Source organism: Chiroxiphia lanceolata, chromosome 2, assembly GCF_009829145.1.
Source record: "Chiroxiphia lanceolata isolate bChiLan1 chromosome 2, bChiLan1.pri, whole genome shotgun sequence".
Taxonomy (NCBI): domain Eukaryota; kingdom Metazoa; phylum Chordata; class Aves; order Passeriformes; family Pipridae; genus Chiroxiphia; species Chiroxiphia lanceolata.
This window is the reverse complement of record NC_045638.1, coordinates 25292568-25315363: the sequence shown is the minus strand read 5'-3', so window position 1 is coordinate 25315363 and position 22796 is coordinate 25292568. Positions and strand designations below refer to the sequence as shown.

The 22796-nt window shown below is 41.6% G+C and overlaps 1 protein-coding gene across 1 annotated transcript in view; it reads left to right on the top strand.

The window, feature by feature from the left end:
- Window positions 1-733: 733 nt before the first annotated feature.
- The window catches only part of RAB20 (RAB20, member RAS oncogene family), a 30126-nt gene continuing 8063 nt past the window's right edge, over window positions 734-22796 (top strand). Inside the window, exon 1 of the mRNA XM_032680324.1 lies at window positions 734-942. Coding sequence (XP_032536215.1) covers window positions 771-942 — 172 coding nt within the window. The 5' untranslated portion in view covers window positions 734-770. The remainder of the gene's footprint in view (window positions 943-22796) is intronic.

The window sequence follows — 22796 nt, the reverse complement described above, 5'->3', positions numbered from 1 at the left end:
GTGGTCTACACATTATCCCTTTATTTGCTCCAAATTTGTAGCATGTTTATATCCTATTAAAATATTTTTTTTCCAGATTTATTTGGCACAAAAAGGACTGATGTAAAAATGATAGGCTAGATCTCTGGGTAATTTAAATGGTTGCAATTCCGTCACCTGAAATGGAATTAACCCGAATTACAGCAGCTGGGCAACTGACTGTGCTCCTAATTTCGGAGCAACTTTCCGCCCCTCCACGTACACCCCGGGAGGCGAGCGGGATGAGCGGGCTTTCGGCTGGGCTCTAGGAGGGCTGCGGAGCTGGTGGCTGCGGTGTCTCCGGCGGGAAGGACGCAGGCAGCCCGGGAGGCAGCGGCATCCCCCGAAGGCTCAGTCGATACCCCCGCGAGTGGCGGCTGCTCGGCAGCCCGGCAGCGGCCACCCTACCCCGAGGCGGCCGGGACACATCACCCCGCTCCAGCGGGGCAGGGCAGGAGCGGGGGCTCGGGCTCGGGGTTCGCGGAGCTCCGGCCGCCTCTTCGTCCGCGTCCCCTCCCCCTGACGGGGGCGGGAGCGGGGCCGGCCCGGGGAGGAGGAGCAGCCGGAGCCGAAGTCGGGGCTGGATCGCGGCGGCTCCGGCGGAGCACCCGAAGTTTGCGCTGCCGGCGGAGGCGGCTCCGGGCCCTCGTCCCGCCGCTTCCGGGGCTCCGCCGGGCGGAGCGGGCCGGGCCGGGCCGGCGGGCGGCCGGGGCAGGGGGCGGGAGCGGCCGCCGGCAGGGAGCCGAGCCGCGATGAAGAAGCCGGACGGGAAGGTGGTGCTGCTGGGGGACATGAACGTGGGCAAGACCTCCCTGCTGCACCGCTACATGGAGCGGCGCTTCCAGGAGACGGTCAGCACCGTCGGCGGCGCCTTCTACTTGAAGCAGTGGGGTCCGTACAACATCTCCATCTGGGACACCGCAGGTGAGCGGGGGGCGGCCCAGAGGAGCGGGGCTCCGTCCCCGCGGGCTCCCGGCGTTTCCTGGCGGAACGGGGCTCCCAAGAACTTGGGCGGCGTTTGCCGGCGGGCTGCCCCTCTCCTCCGAGTCCGAGGAGAACGGCGCTGCCCCCGGCACCCTCTGTGCCAGGGTCACGATGCCTATGGCTTTCTTTTCTCTAGTTTTGGCTCTGCCCTAATGTACGAGCTGTCGATGGGAAAGGTTGCGGGCGGATGTCCTGGCTCGGGACAGCCTCACCTTTCCGAGAAGCGGGGGGCAGGAGATGGAGAGATGGTCCCCCGGTGCCCCGGCGGGGGAGGCCGGCCCCGGGAACCCTGCCCTGGTGCTTAGCGCCTTGTTTTGGCGCTATGGTAAAGTCAGTCGCCTGAAACATAGGGTTTGGCCGTAGGACAAAGTCTGAAAAGAAATACGATTTTGACGGGCCAGAAGGGGCCTTACATCTGCTCATCTGTAGTATTTTTGGACTTGCTTTGCGAAATGTGAATGTACAGGGAAGATTGCGGCACCGGTTTGCTTTCTTTTGCCTGAGTAGATTTCTACTGACGGCAAATTCAGGTAGGAATTAGAGAGGTTACAGTTTCTGCTCATCCCTTCTCGATGTGTGGTGATGAGTATCCCTTTGATATCAGCTGGTGTCAGACTTGGACTTGCAAAAGCGCGCTGCTCACCAGCCGTTCAGACGTGGCGTTCCCCTTCACCACAGCAATAAGAGCATAAGGAATTAATGCACAGAGAGCACGGGCTGCAGGCAGTTTCTGTCTGGGATAGCAGCAAGGGGCTGTCTGGCCGGCTGTATTGTGGCAGGCAGCATCTCCGGGATGCAGGAAGGAGTATGGGTTGTGGTCATGTGTAGTCATATGAATGTCTTGCTCTTGATTATTAGGTCAGGAAGCTCCCCCCTGTCATGTAAAGGACTAAGACTGTCCAGAAAAATGAGGTCTATAAACGCTCTTGCCCCTTAAGTTGATCTTGGGGAAAAATAATCTTGTTCAACGTTTTTTTATTTTCATGTTTAGCTGGATTTTAGAAGATTTATTAGTGGCAACATGAAGAATGCTGATTATGTGTCCTTGTGAAACTTGTGGAGCTGCAGCATCGCGCAATATTCCAGTTTCCTTTTGGTGACGTTTGGGAGGGAAGTTCATTTACTGTGTCACTTCATGTCACAATCTAGTCCGAAATGGCTTTTCCTGCATCAGGAATTGAGAAGGAGGAAGGGGAGAAATGAAACTGCCGAGAAATTATGCAGAAACACATTTGGGGGGTGGAAAGGAGATTTTTAAGAACTTTTGCTTCTTGCATTTCTTAATCTGTAACTATGATGAAAGCTTTGTACAAGTAGCTCTGTTTTAAACATACTTTCTATGTCCTTTGCAGTATCTTTGAAAAAAAAAATCGACTTCCATTTTGGAATTGACGTGTTTTACTGTGGGAAGTCTCCTGTGGGCAATTGCTGCTTGCTTCTATTAAGCCAGACCCACATGGGAGATTAATAGTGGGCTTTATTTCAACAGAATTATCTTGGTGATGTTGTTCTTTGGTAATTTCCATTACACCCTTCTGATTTTTTTTTATCATACACAATAAAATAAGTCCCTTCAAGGCTTGTCTGCATTTAGAACCCTTTTTTTTTCAGTCAGTTATTCTTATTGCAGTATTTTAGTCCATATTATTTGAGGCTTCAGGCTACCAGCTTTGTGTGGCATCTGGAAAGCTCCAGAGTTGGGTTCTCCATGTGCCAGATGAAGCACCCAGGTGATTCCTGTCTCAGGGCAACACAAGTGTTCAGAACTCAACAATCACCTTCCCAGTGACCAGGGTTTCCTCTGTACCCTGGAGCAGGCCACTGCTGATGCTGCTGCCTGCATAGCACTGCAGTGGAAGCTCTGCTACTCTCTAAGACTTGGCAGGACTTCTGTAGCAGGATTGCTGAAGCTGTATTTGTAGAACACTTGCTGAAAAGTGTTGCTGTATTTTACCGGGGGGGCATAACATGTATTCCTCCTCCTTCTCTCTTGTTGGAGTGAGCATTGAGCCCCGCTGTCCCTTCTCTTGTGTTTCACAGGCAGGTGTGGACTCTTTCACCACTTCTCTGTTGACTTGGAAGTTGCTAAGACTGGGTGCTAGACTGTTTTAGGGCATGTGGGGTCTCATTAATCTTGGAACAAATAGAAGCTCCCAGGGCTTATATATGCTTTCTGCTGCCCGGGTGAAGAAGGAAGGGACCATGTGAACACTTGTAGCCCTGATGTTAAGTCACAAGGGGATTCAAAAATCTGCATAATTTATTTATTTATTACTTTTATTTTGTGTGGACCTTATGCTTTTGCTAGCCACAACTGGAGACCTTGGCCTGTGGTTCTTATCTCTCTATAGTCTCATTATCTTATCTCTACCAGGTGGGTACCAACTAAGCTTGGAATTTATGTAGTAAGGAGGAGTTTAAAATTTAGCTTTTTTGTCTGTTTATTAACTTGAGTTGCTTACTGCTGCATTCTTGTGAAGCAGTGACATGGTTATCAAATACAGATACATTGTTTTCTTCAATTACCTGTGGGCAGATATTATAGAGAAATCCAGCAAGAAACAATCACCCAAGAGATTTAAAATTCTTTAGCATGGTAATATGACAAAAGTATGCATCCATCCTACCTACCTAAATAATGAGTGCCAGCTCAAGACATCCATCTTAATACCTCAATAGTACTTTATACAATGTACATTGTAGAAATATGGAACATTTGGCCTAGAAAAATGGGGGTGCTTGGTAGTAACTAGTTTGATACATAATCGAACCAGGTAAACTGGAATTCATCTTCTTTTTTTAATTTTCTCAGTTTGTGTTATATTTAGTATGTGAATGTATGTGCATTTTTGTTGTCGCCTATCAGTGTTATTTTGGGGACCATTATCTCCATAGAAGTCCCCTATATATTACTTGCAGTTCAGTTTGTGTGGTTTTTGTTGTTCTGGTATGGGTCAGGCGTTTGGCTGTAGCAGTGTAAGCCTCAATACACTGAAACTTCATTCCTGTAATACAGAGTTTTGTTTGTACAAGATTAGACTTTAGTGATTGATGAGAATATCTGCAGTAGTGGTGATGGATCAAAAGTTAAGCATGGATGGATATTAGTAAGACACAAGTTTAATAGCGCATCTTCTGAATTATTTAAAATATATGTCATTTTCACTCATCACTGCATTGATATTGCATTACTTCTCTCATTTTCCCAGAAAGAATGAAATTTTCTTGCCACAGTGCTCTAAAATGTATGTTTCTGTGTTGTTATCACTCAGTGAATCACAGTGTGCACACCTGACCTGTTCTACCAAGCTAGAACTGAAGTGCAAATCAGTTATTCCAGGGAGGACTCTTTTTCTCTTGGCTGTACATTCACACCCCTCTTTATCTTGGAAAAATCAGCTGCTTAGTCTAGTCTAAATCTTTCATGTTCTTATCCACAAGTCTAGTCAAATGGGTGTGCAGAAGTTGTCAGACTTGATTGGCTTTTTTATGTAAATGCTCATGGCAAATATTCAACATTTCCAGTTTTCCAATTTGATGATTACGAGAGAAGTTATTTGGAAATTGCATTCAACTTAGAGAAACAAATGAGCCACAGATGGAAGAATACTTGTGAGAAGTATCATATGCTTGCTGTGTTTTGAAGCTTTTTTTTTTTCCCTAACCATCTGCTTTTGACTATTTCTTCACTGTCAGGGGCTTGGATAGACAATCTTGTGTCTGACCTAGCATGGTTTCTGTTGTATTCGTGGTTGGTGCAGAAAGTTATTTATTACTCCTTATCTTCTGATGCTACAGATTGCCTTTGTTTTCTCTTTGGATCAGTTAATTCAAAGGAATAAAAAAAAGTGTGGCATAAACTATACAAAAACAGAAACTTTACACTTTTAACATGTTTAAAAAGACTAGTCTACTGGATATGGCCTAGTCTCTAAAGCATTTGAGTACATGCTTTGAGACCTTCATACTAGTATATTTGAAGTAGTACTTTTCTGGAACAAGGAAAGTAAGCAACAGCATCAACCAGAAGAACTTTTTCACATGAAGGCGCATTGGACACTCAGGATGTCAAAGCTATATATATATATAATGTGTGTATATATTTATATCTTCTAGGCAGTGCTGACAGCAGCTGCAGAGTAAACCAAAACTTCCTGCTGGGTGCTGATGGCATGCAGCTCTGAGCTAGCATGTTATCTCTTGTCTCTGGTAGCAGAAAGCATCCTGAAGTTTTGAAGGTCTTGGTCCTGCACCATCATTGAATCGAAAATAATAGCGTGAGGTGAGCTAATGATACTGTGGGAATCTTTTGGTTGTTCAGGCATGTTTTCTGATGCCTCTGTATTTCAAAAGGTAAAAGTAGTTTGCGTGTTAGATTTCAGTCTCTCTAAGTTGACATTTGTTCATCTGACAGATAAGTGGTGGCCTCAGCAGCAAGGTTTCTTAATGATTAGTGGTCATATTCCCTGTGTTGCTGGCTTAGTATTAGAGCAGCCAACCAGTAAATTAATGACAAGCAGTTTAAAAAGTTCATATCAGGATCCTGTAATTCTATTTTAAGAAGCTGAGTTTTGAACTTGCCAACAGATATTCATCCAGCATTATAATGGGGAAACATAAAGGTTAATGGGGAAAGCAGACTTTCCTTCTTTTCCTTCCCCTCATTGTGAGCTATCTGTCTGCAAGAACTGACTTGATTATTTTCCTCTGTGAATATTCAGCTACCAGTTCATATTTTTACACCTTCCAACCCTTTATTTTGCACCTGCAGATTTTTTTTTTTCACTTGTCAGACTTAGTAGAGTTAGGGACAAAGGAGATAAACATAGCCTGGAAAAGGGTTTTCTGTGGCTTAGGTCAACTGCAGTGTACTTGCCTAATGAGTGCATACATCTCTTGTGACTGGTTTGCTGATGTCTGATGGATCAGTGCTGGTGAGTGTGTGTGAATTTCTCACAGCTTCCAATCTCTGACCACTAGGGTTTCATAAGCTGCAGTGCAGGCAACTGCCTGTGCTGAGCTTTCTCGGACTAGGTGTGAATGTTTAGGTGGTAAGATGTGTTAGGTTCCTCCTTCTAAGAAATGTTGAAGTGTTAAGTTCCTCCCTAGCTTAGTTAGGCTTTGAGTTTTGGTTGGGTTTTTTTTTTTTGGGGTGGTTTTTTCCCCTCCCCTCAGAATTTATCTGTGTTGATGTACACTTCCTTCTGCACGTAGAATATGTGCAGAAGGAATCCATGAGTTGAAATGGACCCATAAGGATCATCAATTCCAATTCCCTGCTCCTTGTTCGATTACTTGAAACTAAACTGTATGATCAAGAGCATTCTCCATATGCTCCTTGAATTGTGACAGGCTTGGTTTTCTGGGGAGCCTGTACCAGGGATTGACCACCCTCTCAGTGAAGTACCTTTTCCTAATGTCCAATCTGAAATTTGGATGCAGCTTTGTTCTGTTTCCTCATAAAGGTGGAGACCTAGTGAAGTTCTCAGGAGAAACCTGGGATGGGATGTGACTTTGTCCCTATCATAGGAGATGAGCCCAGGCAGGCTGGTCTCCTGGCTGCCCTGGGGCCTAACATTCCTGTATGGTGAACAATATGCAAATTGGCGGTAGGGAAGGTGGAAGGATGGCCTTCCATCATGTTGAAACAGAATGAAGAAAGAGTAGAATTTAAGTGACGTATTTTCCTCACAACTGAAGACTGATAGAAGCTACTCTGTTTGATCTCTGGTTTTGACTTTTGGAAGTAGAGGATTACTGCAAGGGAAAAGAAGCTGCAGATGAGATGGTTGGGTAGGTTAGTCAAAGGCAGAAAGGACTCTGATGCATGTGCCTTTCTGAACCTGGTGAAATGGTGGCAGTGGCTGGGATGGGTGTTGCTGAATGTGTAATAAGATGTCTTTAGTTGAGGAGGTTGCTTGTTGGAAGCACATAGGGGATATCGCCTTGAAAAGTGTCTTGGACATCAGAGATGATTTAGTGAGGAAGGCTACTGAGTGTGTACCTGTGCTCAAGAGGTGGGGACTAACCAATACACAAGATGGAAAGATGGAAATTATGGAGAATAAAAAGCCCTTACTTTGTTGCTGGTGAGTCATGGCTCAGGGGGCAGTTACCACCAAGAGTCTTTGACTTTATTTTTTTTTTCTTTTTGCTTTTGGAAAAATTATTCTGTAGAATATTATGTTGGCCTCTGCATGTCAGTTGTTCATAGTTGTTGTATGTAACACAACGAGGACCAGTGCCTCATACACACATACCATGGTTTCCCTGGGATTACTGTGCATGGTTATAGGTTATATATTTTCACATCTTGAAAAGGAAATCATGAAGAGTGCAAGTTCGAAGGGACAGTATGGCTAGCTGCTGAGAAAAATCTCTTGTGTACATGAGGAAATCCCTGAAGAGAGATCACTGTCAATGAGCTCTGTATCTAAAGCCTCTGAAGCAGATTCAGAGGCAGAAATAAAGGTTTAACTTCAGACCATCGCTGGAAGCATGGTTTTGTTTTTGTGAAATAACACACCAAATAACTTTTTTCTGCAATAAAAGTTTTCTGAAAAGAGCAGATTAACTTCAGAAGTGATTAAAAATATAAGAAATAATGATTTGTCTGGTGAAAGTACTGGAGGAAGTTCTGTTTTCCATATCCTGCAACTTAAAAATCCAGCGATACACAAGTAAAGTCAGAGGTAGCAAATTCATTGCAGCTGAAAGTGCCTTGGTATGCAAATGAAGTAAAAATATGAAAATACCTTGTCAGAGGGAATTGCGACAAATACGTATCAAAAAGAAACAGGAGACAAAGTAACACACTTCGTTTATTCAACTATGGCTAACTCACTTTATTGGAGGGGGAATTTTATTTCTAATATGTAGTTTTAGTACTGACTCTTTCAGAGGCAAGCTAATGTGGAGGTTATGCCACCTTGTTGTGAGTACTTGATGCAGGCCAAGATAAATGTTGTGTGTGTCAACCTCTGCAATACCTTCTGTATTCCAGCCCTACGTTAAATTCCCACTTCAAATGTGGTATTTAATAATAGTCTGCAAAGTGACTGTCCTGTTCTAGCTTAAGTGGGAAACTACTCAACAACTCAAGTGAGACTCTCCCTGAAAAATATTAGTGACCTGCGATCTGTGCCTGGCTAAAGCTGTCCAGTACCACGCCAAGGCATTGTGACCTGAGAAACATGAGCAACTTTGGAGTCCTCAGTAGGACAAATGAGTTTGTACGAGTTCTTGAACTGATTGAATAAGTCATGTTTTAAGGTCACAGATTGTAGTTTGGAGCAAAACTAAGAATCTTCATAATGAGGAGTTTGTGCCTTTGACATTGCATTCTTTCTTCCCTGGTTACTGAAGGAAGAGGTGTATTTTCCGGATATGTCTGTCAAAATTGACTTGACAGCTGAAAGGTTAGTTCGTGTGCTGACTGTCTGCTTTGTGACAATACTGAAAATGTATGAGGGAGGGAGGCATAAACAAGAAAAATGGCTAGTAAAACAATGTAAATACGATGGCAAAGCTTCTGACAAAAATTGCAGACATATGGAAATTCATCTTCCTGGTGGATTGGGAGACTGTAGAAAATTTAGGAAGGGTGTCCAAGAACTGGTCTCCTAGGAGGGTATATCTAAAGGCAAAATAGGTGTTCTGTGCAAGAGAGCAAGTTATTAATGCCCTGTTGCACCTTCAGTTTGACTTCAGTATTTGTGAAATATATACCTGAACTGTCTAAAAACTCAGCTCTTTGAACAGTTAGAGCATGAGGGGGAAAATATCAGGTGGGCCAGTAGTTCTCTTGGTAACTCAGTAAATAGTGTTACCCAGAGCAGCAGCATGCTTCATAAGCTGTAGCATAGAGATGAATGTGTACAAAGTAACTCATGTTGACTCAGTTGTGTTTTTTTTTCTGGGATACCAATCACATTCCATACTGAAAAAATGTAAAATTATCATTATGTATTTAGGTGCTTGAACTTAGGCAGTCAGGGTTATGATGTCTTTCTATTGACTATGCAATGAGCTTTTAATCTTTCATTTGGAAGTAAAGTGACAGTAGGTGCTTAACATATAAGTGTGGGGTGGGTAACTAGCTGCTAGCTGTATGGTTTTACAATTACTTTGAGCGCTCATGTATGGTGAGTACGTTTCTCATATCATTTCACGTACATGCACACTATGATGGCTCAAATGTCCAAGCCAGGGAGGCTCATAACCAGCTTCACAACGCCTTGGCTGAGCTGCTCCTGATACTGTAGGCTACTTTAAGTATGTTTACTTCACTCTGCAATCACATCTTATATCTAGATGAGTTGTTTGCTTCGTTGCCATTACTGTTTCATGTTGAAGCCACAAGCCCTGTGAGCTTTGAAGAGGCAGTGTTTCATTGCCCAAACAGAAGGTACACTTAGTAATCCCTCCTCTGAGTCACATTGTGCTATTGCAAAATATCCAAACAAGTAACCTTTGTTTGGGTCTCTATCTAGAAAGACTCTGTGGTGGATACATTTGGAACTGTTAAAAATTATGGAACAGAAAGAATAATTTTCTTTTCCGAGTCTGAATTATTTTCTTTCTTTCAGGGGAACAGTGGGTAGAACATCCAGGGGGCTGATCAAAAGGCATCAAAGTTGTGATAAATTCCTTTTCCTGTGCCTGTCACATTAACTGTAACTTCATATTCAGTACCTGAAGATATGCCTAGGAAATGAGATTTCAGCTTGTTGATTAACTTATGCAAGTGATGCTGCGGAGAGCAGAGGTGATCAAAGGAAAGTTGTGGGTTTTTTGCTCTTAATTTGAATTCTTACCTTAAGTAGTTTGTTATCCTTCCTCAGAGGAGATCCAGGATAACTTCCTTTAGGACAACCAACTCAATAAGCATACAAGATTTCCACACCTATCTGGGTGTGGAAAGAAACAATCTAGAAGAGAACTTCTTAACATGGGTTTTAAAGAGAGATAGATAATCAGATGTGTTTGTGAATCTTTTAGTATATCTTTCCACCTCTTAGGAAGCAGGCAAGAATTGAAGTTGGCTTTGCATGGGCCACCAAGAAGCCATTTATGGAAGATCTCTGCTGACAGCCTAAAGACTTGTATGAGCCTGAATTTATTACTGTTTTAAAAATAATGCAAAACCAGGAAAATATGTGTATCAGGTTTTGCCTTTTCACCAATTCCATTGCAGCAAAAATATGTTTCAGTCTAGTCTGTAGCATGGTAGAAATTTCATGTAGGGGACTCCAGGAGGAGACACATTTAAAACTTTCAGTACTCAAACAGACTAATGTCTTATGAATTAAAACTTCTGTGCTTTCAGTTTTTTTCTGGTCTGCCCTTTCATAAGGTTTGGTTGGTTGGTTGGTTGGTTTGGTTTTTTTCTGGTTTGCAGACTAATGAATTGAAGATTGGAATATTTCTGTTCAATAAGGATTATTGAGCAAATGCTATTGGAATAATTATATTGATAATTATATTGGAATAATTTTGTTCAATCAGGATTCAACATATCATGTAGATACTTCTCTCTGTCCCCTCAGCTTCTTCTTTTGATACGCTGACATGCGTGACTGTGTGTTACATGATTTAATATTCCTAACCACTGTTTTTGTACTTCAGAAAATTCTTACAAAATACAGAGAAAGGATGTTGTCTGGCCATCCAACTGTTCTTACATACTTAGTTTAAAAATAGTAGTCTTCAGTGTATTTGAAATAGTAGGATAATTTTTGATTTACGTTCTGCAACTGATGTCTACTTATGAGTTTTTAGTCATGTATAGTATTCAACCATAGATATTTAAATATGTTAGATTTATTTTTCTCTTAATTATGTAATTGTCTCGAAAATGAAGATTAGCTTAGTTAGACCTTCAGGAAAATGTTAGTAAGAATATACTAACTAGAAATCACAAAGAAACAGTTTGGGAGGCAGGGCAAGAGAAATGAATGTGTAGGACACCTCCTGAGGAATGTAAAGCAAAAGTTAGGAAGATTGAAGTAACCTTTAAAATCAAAGCAATGTCTAAATGCTGCTTACTGGTTGTGTAATAATTTCTCTACATGGGATCAACAAACTTTGATTTCTGCTTAAGCTTATGTTCTCAAACCACTCAAGGACAGCAGTATAAAGATATAGATGTGTGATGATGTGCCCTCGTTGCAATGACCTTCAGTTGAGCTCCTGCTCCCTACTTCCCTTTCCCTGAAGGGTTTGGGCTGACCAACTTCCCTTTCTGGTTGTGCAGGTTACTTCAGTGATTGGACTGAACCTTCATGCAGTTTAATGCCTTATGTTCTGAAAGGCATCAGAAATTTTCTGTTCTTCACAGTGGGGTCTGTGATCTGGACATCTAAATCTGTTGTTGCTCTCTTCTTTGTTGTTGAAGATAGAAATAAGGCTTTCAGTAATATTCTAGTGGATTTTTTGTTTAATTCTCGACTGTCATTTGCTCTCAAAAAAAAAAAAGCAAAGGTTTTGGTTCATTCATAAAAGGGAGAAATGACCAGAATCTGTAGTGGTTTATAGTAACAAAAGTAAATGAAAGAAAAAGCTCTATGTAGTTGAGTTGGCATCTTCCAAGCCTCATGAAAGGGATCATCAGATCTGGTGATTTGCTGCAAGTGAGACTTGGGTGTTTTAAAACAAATCAAAAAATCCCCATTGGTATAATGAGAGTGAACCTATGTTTTACTTTTTTTTTCCTCTCTGGTTGCTTATTCAAAAAGTAAATCTCTAATTTTATGAAACTAAAACTCTCTCAAACTGCTTAGCAACTCCAACCCCTACCAGCTTCTTGTTTTTATGAGACTGTAAGACTTTCTTTAGGAGCTTTCCCTCCCACAGCAGATAACTGTATGAATCACATTTGTATTGTTTCCCTTATCTGCTTTCCTGTTCTAGCATTGTGTGCCCTTTCCACATTGTCCTGCTCAACTTCTTTTTTTGCTTCAAGCCTTGGAAACCTAGTGGAAGTGGAATAATTGGCATCTATCCTCTTTTTGAGTGGCTTAGCATTTTGTGACCTAGAGATACTGTCTTAATTATGAAAGAAAAGGATGCAATGCAAGCAAATCTATAAGCAGTTCCTTTTTTGTAAGTAGCTTCCCCTCTTGGCATGAGGGTTGAATGAGCGGACACTGGACAGTGATAACATTGCTCTTTGTGGCTTATTTTGTATAGAAAGTTCAGAACTGAGTTGTTTATGATTTTTAGTGGTACTCCCTTTGTACCAGGTTAGAGAACATTACTGAGATGAGACGAGATTGATTATTTACCATGCCTGTTGTGCAGTTTTAGTTTCTTTAATCCTTGAATTAATGCCTCTAAACAGTGGATACTAAATATGCTCTTAATTGTATAGGCAGAGAAACCAGAAGTAGAATTAAAAGGGAGAAGTAGCACTGGAAATGTAAAAGCCATGCGTTTATCTTAGCCAGCACAAGTTCTGAAAACACAAGTCACATGTCTTGTGATAAAATTATCTGAATGAGATGAACGAGTTTTAAATATATTCCCACTAAACCCAGGCAGCAGCACTATGTCTGGCACAGTCTCCCACTTCTGGTACTAGCTGAAAGCAGCCCACTGAATCACCATAACTGCCTTCTGTTTTTGACAAATAGCAACTATTTAGAAGCACCCAGTGAAGAAGATTTCAACTGAATAGAAACTTGTGGTGGTTGGTAAGGAGTAGAAGCATTTGTAATTTTCTCAAGATTAATTATGTATGAATTCATTATATGTGTTCTTACTTGAGAACCTGCCTATAAATCATTGAAAACATTGAAACAAGTCATAAAAATTATCTGTTGAGTGGGCCTAGATTTATGTCCCCTATTACTGATGTGAGTCTCTCTTCCAAAAAATAAAACCGTTCCATTTGCAAGATCCATGGCCTTTGCTTCCACCCATTTAGCAAGGTTTAAATATTTTTCAAATTGCTGATGAAGGCTGGTTTGAAGTTAAACTCAGTGTTACAAATCATAAGCTAGCATATAGTTATCTATTACACCTCAATTCCACATCACCAGAAGGTAGGCATAAGAGGCATTTATCAAGTATCTGCAGACAAAGACCTGCTGTGGGTGCCTGCTATTGATCTGATAACCAGAGCTTCTTGAGGCATTTTGGATAACTCTGTTACTTGTTATGTGTGCAAGAATCATTCCTCACTTTTGAAACATGTGACACGGGTCACTTCTGACAAAACAGCCTGCCGGCTCTCAAATATGTTTTTGTGAAACCTGGACTCTGTTTCTGAGAATGTGAATGCTGTGATTTGTAGATGCCTTCCCCCTGCCCCCTAGTAGTGATCAATCATGAATCCAGCCTATAGCTGCTGTCCTGCACTAACTTTAGTTTTGTAAAAGCTAGGCTATCTAGAAGTACTGCTAGTTCTCCTCTTCCTGTCCTCTACTCCTAATCAACCTGGAAAGGTACTGGTAGGGTAGGAGATTTATGGAAATAGTGCTTGAGGTGCTGTCTACATGTGGACCTAGTAATTCATTTTATCTCCCAAAGGAATCATGGCCCATATACCTGAGTCCCTCTCTCTATTGCAGTGCCCCAGTGCCTGTTAGTGAACAAAGCTGTTCTGCTGCTGTGGAAGAAGAGGATGGTCTCTGGCTGTGGGGTAGGGTTGAAAGGTACATTCCCAGGGATGTGCAACCTTGCAGGCTGATTACTGAAGGATAAAAACTTCTGGTGGCCTGATGCTGTGGTAGAAACAATCTGGGGATCCCTGAAACTGTCTAAATATTGAGCTTCTTGCAGTGTGTTAAAAGCCTGTGGCTGGTGTCCTGGGATGGCCCTGAAGTGGAGCACTGAGGGCCAGTGTTTGGCTCTGTTGGCCTATCTCTGGTGCTAATGCTTTCGAAATATTGATGGAAAGACCTGTCATGGAAGTGGGGCTGATACAAAATAGGTTCTGCCATAGCTTAACATTCTTGTAAATGAATGGTTTGGTTGGAAAGGATCTTAAAGATCCATTAGCTCCAACCTCTCTGCCATGGGCAGGGATGCCACCCACTAGATACGGCTTGCTCAGGGCCCCATCCAGTATGTCTTTGAACACTTCAGGGATGGAGCATCCATAAACTTTCTGGGCAACAAGCTCTGAAGCTCTTCTGTGGGTCTGTGGAAGAAAGTTAACGTACTGTGTTATCATGTGTGACTCTCCTTGAGAGGGTGTGCACAAAAAAGTTTATAGCTGCTAGTTGGTGGTTTGGTTTCCTATACTTGGGAAGAAGGGAATTGAAGATTGACAGCCAGGAGGCAGAAATACATATAATGTGTTTGGGGTTAAAGTGGTAATACGGAAAAAGAAGAATGTTTCTAAGAGAGTAGACCATTTAATTTTATTTATGGTTGGATGCAAAACTTAATCTGAAGAGGCTCTGCAGTCAGTAACAGTAAACTATTTTTTTCCTTCTCTAAAATGTCAATTTGCTTAATTAAGGTGTTTATTAAGTTCATTGTGTTTCCTCACTCAAAAAATGGTGTGGTGTATTGTACCGATTGACCTGGTATGTATGTAGTTAGTCTTCTGCAAAAAATACTATGGGGAATTTGTTTTTTAAAAAAAGTTGTAAAGAGCTATCTAAAGCAAAAACAAAGTATCTAATAAGGAAGTAAAAAATGAAGAAAAACAGGAAACATTTCTTTTCAGGGCAGACTCTGACCTACTAACTCTTTGCTAAAAACTGGCAGGAATGCTGATAAGTGGTAGCATTTCAGAGTGCTTATTGAGATACATTTAGTAGGGCAATCTCAACTAAGCCTCAAGCAGCCTCTTGTTTACTCTGCCCCACTGGGATGGGGGAGAGAATTGAAAGGGTAAAAGTGAGAAAAATCATGAGTTGAGATAAAGACAGTTTAATGGGTGAAGCAAAAGCTGCATGCACCAGCGAAGCAAAAGCTGCATGCACCAGCAAAGCAAAATCAGGAATCCATTCCTCACTTCCCGTTGGCAGGCAGGTGTTCAGCCATCTCCAGGAAAGCTGGGCTCCATCATGCATGGTGTCGATGCGGGAGAACAAGCACTATCACTTCAAATATTCCCCACTTCATACCCTTTTCCCCAGCTTTATATGCTGAGAATGATGTCATATGTTGTGGGATATCTCTCTGATCAGTTGGCCCCAGCTGTCCTGGCTCTGTCCACTCCCAACTTCTTGTGCACCCCATCTGCTCACTGGTGGGGTGATATCACAGAATCAGTTGGGTTGGAAAAAAGCTCTGAGATCACAGAGTCCAACCTATGACTGAACATCACCATGTCAGCTAGACCATGGCACTCAGTGCCACATCCAATCTTTCCTTAAACACCTCAAGTGAGGGTGATTCTACCACCTCTGTGGGCCGCCCCTTCCAATATCTAGTCACTCTTTCTGTGAGGAATTTCTTCCTAATGACCAACCTAAACCTGCCCTGGTGCAGCTTAAGACTGTGTCTTCTCATCCTGTCACTGCTTGCCCAGGAGAAGAAACTGATGCCCACCTGGCTACAACCTCCTTTCAGGGAGTTGTAGAGAGTGATGAGGTCCTTCCTGAGCCTCCTCTTCTCCAGGCTAAACAACCCCAGTTCCCTCAGCTGCTCCTTTTAGGACTTGTGCACCAGACCCTTCACCAGCTTCACTGCCCTGCTCTGGACATGCTTCAGCACCTCAGTGTCCTTCCTGAACTGAGGGGCCCAGAACTGGACACAGTATTGGAGGTGCAGCCCCACCAATGCCAAGTAAAGGGGAAAAATCACTTCCGTAGTCCTGCTGGCCCTTCTACTACTGATACAGGCCAGGATGCCATTGGCCTTCTTGGCCACCTGGGCACACTGCTGACTCATGTTCAGACACTGTTGACCAGCACCCCCAGGTCTTTTTCTGCTGAGCTGCTTTCCAGCCATTCTGCTCCGAGCCTGTAGCGCTGCATGGGGTTGTTGTGGCCGAAGTGCAGGACCCAGCACTTGACCTTGTTGAATCTCATACCCTTGGTCTCAGCCCATTGATCCAGCCTGTCCAGGTCTCTCTGCAGAGCCTTCCTACCATCCAGCAGATCGACACTCCCACCCAACCTGGTGTCTGCAAATTTGGCAATGGTAGATTCAATCCACTCATCCAGATCATCAGTAAAGACATTAAACAGAACTGGGCCCAACACTGATCCATGGGGGACACCACTGGCCACCAACTGGATGCAGCTCCGTTCACCACCACTCTCTGGTCCCAGCCCTCTAGCCAGTTCTTAACCCAGCAGAGAGTGCCCCTGTCCAAGCTGTGGGCTGCCAGCTTTTCCAGGAGAATGCTATGGGAGACAGTGTCAAAGGCTTTGCTGCAGTCCAGATAGACCATATCCACAGCCTTCCCCTCATCTACCGGATGGGTCACCTGATCATAAAAGGAGATAAGGACCTGCCCTTCCTAAACCCATGCTGGCTGGATCTGATCCCTTGGTTGTCCTGCATCTGCCATGTGATGACACTCAAGATGATCTGCTCCATAACCTTGCTGGGCACTGAGGTCAGGCTGACAGGCCTGTAGTTCCCCAAATCCTCCTTCCAGCCCTTCTTTTGGATGGGAGTCACACTGGCCAACCTCCAGTCACATGTTGACGTCTGTTAACATTTTAACAGATGTGGTTAGCCGGGACTGATGGTAAATGATGGAGAACAGCTTAGCGAGCTCTTCCACCAGCTCCCTCATCACTCTAGGATGGATCCCATCCAGTCCGATAGACTTGTGAGCATCTAAGTGGCTCAGAAGGTCACTGAGTGCTTTCTCCTGGATTACAGGGGGTCCATTCTGCTCCTTGTCTACCAGCTCAGGGGACCAGTTGCCCCGAGGATAACTGGTCTCAGTGTTGAAGACGACGGCAAAGAAGGTGTTAAATACCTCAGCCTTCTCTTCATCTTTGGTGACTATATTCTCCCTCTGTGTGCAATAAATAGTGGAGATTTGCCTTACGCCTCCTTTTGATATTGATATATTTATAAAACCACTTTTTATTATCCTTTACAGAAGTGGCCAGATAAAGTTTTGAGCTTTTGCCTCTGTAATTTTCTTTCTGCAAGACCTAACAACATCCTTAAACACTTCCTGAGTTCCCTGCCCCTTTTTCCGCAGGTGATACACTCTCTTTTTTAACCTGAGTTCCTCCAAAAGCTCCCTGCTCAGCTAGGCTGGTCATCTTCCCCTCTGTCTCATCTTTTGGTGCATAGGAACAGCCTGTTCCTGTGCCTTCAAGAGTTCTTTCTTAAAGTATGTATTATTTAAAATTCAAGTATCTATTGAAGTATATGAGGAGAAAAGGCCCTAATGCTGTGCAAGCACTGCTCAGCAATAGCTAAAACATTCCTGTGTTATCCACACTCTTTTTAGCACAAATTCACAGCAGCCCCATAAACTCTGCCCCGGCGAAACCAGCACACCAAGTTAAGTTGCCAGTTCCTTATTGAGCAATATAAAACATCCAGTAAGTGTGGAATGACCTCCTGGCCCTCAGTGCCAGTTGAACCGTGCTAAAATACACCCATCCCTGCATTCCTGCCTGAGCTAAGGACCTACTTCTCAGTTTGAAGAGCAAGCTTTGTGAGGGAGTATGGGCTTTGAAAATCTCCTTTCTGAGTGACTCTGAAGTTAAGGACCTGGTCACAGCCTCTGCTTAGCAGAGCTTCTCGGCATAGAGAGATGGGGTAATCTACAGTGTCTGTCCCCCTGTGGAAAGGAATTGTAAATTTAAAGAAAAAGTATCACTTTTCTAGTATTGGAAAGAAAAAAACAGCTGCTTTTAGATCTCAACCTGTGGAAAATGAATTGGCTTTCTGTAGAAGGGACTTTTCTTTGAGGAGATGGGTTGATGTTCCAGCAGGTGTTAAAGCTGAATGGCTTCTCCTGCAGGCCAGAAGTGACTGTCTCAACCAGGTCAGGTTGTTCTACAGCCTGGTCCTGTAACTGGCCTCTTGTTATTTGCTGCTGAGCAATATTTAACCATCAAGCTCTTCTGCTGCAGTTAAGTCTTCAGTGCTATTGCTTCCTGCAGAACTCTTCCAAAGTAAATCTGAAGGTTGTTTTTTGTTTTTTCCTTTATGGTTTGCTTCCAATCACATCTGTCCTCAAGGAAATCTGCAAAATGACCACTTCTTTTTAAGTAGCGGTTTAAAATTATCTTTTAAAGACAAAGTTTCAGAAGAATTTTACATCGATTCTTACATTTTACTTACTCAGATTTAAATTTCTAGTTTCGTTCTTGCATTCCTGCTCTCACATCAGTACAGGCTTACAGGAGCTTCGTAAATTTAACTCTCAAGCACCCTGACACATTTTCTTTTTGGTAGACATGGTGTTTGATGTGAGATTTCAACTGGAGTTCTGCTCACAGGCAGGATGGTAATGTCCCATCAATCTGTCATACCCTCATTTCTTTTGCCAGATATGTGTTTAGATAGAACGTTTTCCTGCACTACTGTGAGATTGCAGAGAGAAATAGATAAATACTGGTGTCATTTTTTCAGTTTGTGTTGAAGATGCACTCATGATATGCTTGCTAGTATGGTGTGGCTAAGGTTAGTTCTGTTCATCTTTTACAAGCCACTACCCTTCTAGACAGCTGAAAATACGTGAATTGCTTGAAGCTTCTGGGGTTATCTCCTTTTTCAAGAAATAAACACAGTACATCAATAAATCTAAATAAAATGGGTGGTTTGAAAAAACTAAGTCTTATATAGCTAAATGTAAAAGTTATGCAGGGTTGTCGAGACATCAAGGGGATCTTTAGCTACAGAAAGGTTTGTGGGGATATTTTTTTTTTAACAGCAGGTCTAACCAAAGTTTTTGTTGGCAAAAACATGCTATGTAGTGTGGTTAGGAGCTTTTTTCTATGTAATGCTTTGTGTTACTAGACAATGATTATGTTTAAAACCTTGGATAGAAAGCATATTCATGGAGTAAAATTGGTGTTTCTATGAGAACTTTTATTTTGAAATTAAAATTCTTGTGAGTTTAGCAGCTCGATCTTAATTTCATTATTAGAATGGTAAGTTCTGATTCATTCTTGCGGGCAAGAAAAATAATTTTGCATTTATGCAGCAGAACAGATTCCAAGTACTCCTTTGTTCCAGAAAAGCAGAAACTAGTTAATGGTCTAAATCTTCTAGACAGTAGGAATCTTCTCCGGTAATATTTCTTCTCCTTTATATAGGAGTTGTGCAGCTGAAGACATTGCTGGTTATAGATACCCTAAATATGCATTTAGTTCAAAGACGCTCAATTTATAAATCTCTTTATAAAAAGATGATTGCAGCTAGAAATGTACAGAATAAACAAATGTATAAGGCTGTAAATAAAGAGAGACTAATGTTATGTGGTGCTGGCAACAGGCTAAGTTAGATTCATTGGGCATCATATCTTTTGCAAAGTCCATTGAATTGGAAGTAGATGGCAAACCAAGCTCTTGGTGCCTTGTATTCCAGAACCTGTGAACTATTCTGAAAAGTATAGCAAGTGTAGGGAGGGTTGAAAGTAGTAAAGAATTTAAGTAACGTCATAGCTTCAGTGAGGCTCTCTTACATTCTTGGTTATAGAATAATATGGAAAGACTGGAGAAAAGAACTACAGGTATGGTTGTTAGTTTAGAGGAATATGCCGAAGGCAAAGAGTCTGAATATGAAAAACTGTTCATTTCTCTAGCCTAACAAGAAGGAGGTTAAGCCATAAGGGAATACCTTTTAAGGAGGAGTGTGAAGTTTTTCTGGTGTTTGGGGAATGTAGTGGTTTTTAGTTTGGGGTTTGAGGCATCTTTTTTGTTTGTTTTTTGAAGAGGATACTTCATGAAGCTGAAAGTCTATCAAAATTCAGAATTGGAAAGCTGAACTATACAACAACCTAATTTGTGGGGTATTGACTTTCCTTTATTTAGCTGCTTTATAGAACACAAATTCCTCCTCAGTCTTAAGACAACTAAGTGAAATTGTATCATCTTTATTATGCAGGAGGTCATATTTGAATGATCCCTGATCTTGCTCTGTAAATGTTTTTTTAAATGATTTTTTTTTTCCTCTTCTATTCTCTCCCATGTAAACTTGTTCTCCTCCTTCCGCTGAGTGTGTCTGATAGTTCTGTCATTGGGAACCAGTAATGCAAGTCTTCACTACCAGTTATGGAATGAAAACGGACAAACTATTCTTCAGGGCTGGATTAAAAAAGTTTCTGGGAATAATTAAATTAATTCATGGCTGAATAATGCAGGATTTGACAAGATGACAGAGGGATGTTTATTAAAGTTGAGCCATGGGTGAGAAGGCTTCATCTACAGTAATCGGCTTTTTTGGATACCTCTGGGAGTCAGAATGCTCTACAGGATGTAACAGCGGATTGGTTGGCACCGGTCTGAGCTGCTAGGCATCTGCTTTTAGTGTATCTGCCTTCAGAAAATTGAGATTTTACTTAAAAGCACATTTCTCCATAAACTATTGCACTGTTAACTGTTGAAAAAACACAGCGGATTTTTACCCATATTTCAGTTGTGGGTTCTTTAGAGGTGTGCTGTGAGTGAAGGCTATATGGTTTTTGAGGCATTTTTTCAGCACGTCAGAAAAATGTGGTGACTATACTTTTGTTTTGGAGCTTCTGCCAGGACATACTTAGACTGATAACCTTGGAAAATATGAAATGAAACTAATCCTGTAACAAAAAATTCCCATTGTCTTCTGTTTTTTCCATTCTTATTGAACAGGTCTTTGTGTGTGCTCTTTTGCTGAAAAAAAGCATATTGCAACAAGCTGCCTTCTTCAGATAAGGCTCAGATGATCCTGTAGATCATTAACAACTTACAGAGTTTGGCATGTGATGTGCAACACACCACGCTGACATTCTTGCATAACTTCTCAGCGTGTTATTTGTCCTAAAAATGAAAGGGCCATTTAAGTGAATTTCTTTGGAAGAATTGTTTTTTGTTGTGAATTGTACCAAAGTATCACTTTTGTAATGTTAATTGAATTGGTGTTCTAATAACAATTAAAGAGTCAGTTGAAACTGCTTGACCTATTGGTATAGTTCAAGTTTGAGAGGGAAAGATGTTCTCCAAAAGGACAGGGGTATGAAGGGGATTGTTCTCCCAACAAATCTGGGCTTTCTTGAATGGGTTGGCCTGTTATCATTCTGGGTGTACATAGCAAAAAAAGAAAAACAGAGAACACAGTGAAAATAGAATTGTGAGCACTTTTTGTGATGAAAACCATAAAGAGAAGCAAATTAATAATAGTTGCTGCTGTCATTTGTTTTAACTGGCTGTTAAGATGAGATGGGATCTTACCACTGCATACAAATATCTCAAGAGACAATTTAGTGGTGCCCAGTGACAGGACAAGGGGCAACAGGCACAAGTCAAAACACAGGGAGTTTCATCTAAATATTAGGAAAAATTTCTTTGAGAGTGACAGAGCACTGGAACAGGCTGCCCAGAGGGTTTTGGAGTTTCATTATCTGGAGATACTGAAAACCTGCCTGGATGTGATCTTGTGCAACCTGTTGTAGGTGAGCCTGCTTCGGCAGGGGAGTTGGACTAGATGATCTCCAGAGGTCCCTTCCAACTCCAACCATCCTGTCATTCTGTGTGACTTTCCTTCTGAAAAGGGCTCTAAACTAGCAATAAGCTTGAATCTGTAAAGAAATATAGAGAGCATTACTTTTATCAAAGTTAATCCTTTTTAAGGAAAGACTTATCTTTCATAAGGTAAGTGGCTACAATTTTAGGGCAAAATCTTTTACGTACTTCATATTTATACTTCATATTTGTTGGTCCTTGATGAAACATGTCCTTATTTATTTAAACAAATCTTATTTATGGCATATTAGTTAGCTTTAGTTTAGTTATTATATTTAAAGGAGAGGGGAAAGAAATAGGCTAAAATCCGATTATAGCTTTCTTTCATTAGATGTATTACTATTCTTAGTTATAAAGTGTAGTGGAATTTCCATTTCCAGTAAGTAAGCACCCCCTTTTTCTTTATTTCGGATGCTTTCTAGTGATTTTTTCTGTTTATAAAGCTTCTGGATTAATTTCTTTCCTGGTCATGATTGTAACTCAAAAGATTTAATTCATATGCTGCCTTTGTATTAGAACAAGCAAAAAGAGCAAAACTTGATACAGCATACGCAGTGTGGTTGTTTATTTTGGTTTTTTCCTCTATGCTTTGTCTTTATACTCTTTAAAAACTTAAAATTTTTCCATCTTTGTTCTTTTTTTATGTATTTTATGTTTTGGGGCTTTTTTAAAATGTAGCTGGGGAGTAGCAAGATGTGATTTGTGTTTTTTGTACCCTTAGATAAGGCAGGGGAAGTGAGTTGCTTTTCTTAATGCACACTAGTAGGTGCTGGTGTAGACTAGTCTTCCAGGGGGGTAGTTGTTTTCTCTTGTCAGAATGTTAATAGCTAATGTAGATGCCTGAAAGAATGCTGGCATTGTTATGTAAAGGAATGGAAATAGAGGATGAATTTTATTTTTTCCCTTGCACGTTCTGTTGGATACAGAATCCTTAGTAATAGGCCTTGATGCTTGGTAACACTAATAATCTCATCCAGCTTTTCCTGAATACTATTGTAGATTTTTCCCTGATTCCATGGAGAATTTATTAGTATCTGTTAAATATTCATGATCTTTGTGAGTCCCTTCTAACTCAGCATATTCTGTGATTCTGTGATAAGTTTGCTTCCAAAGATAAGATTTATGCTCTTTTTAAAAAATTTGTTTAAGAATTAGTCCTTTCCAATGGCCCTTCAGTTATTCATCACTGTG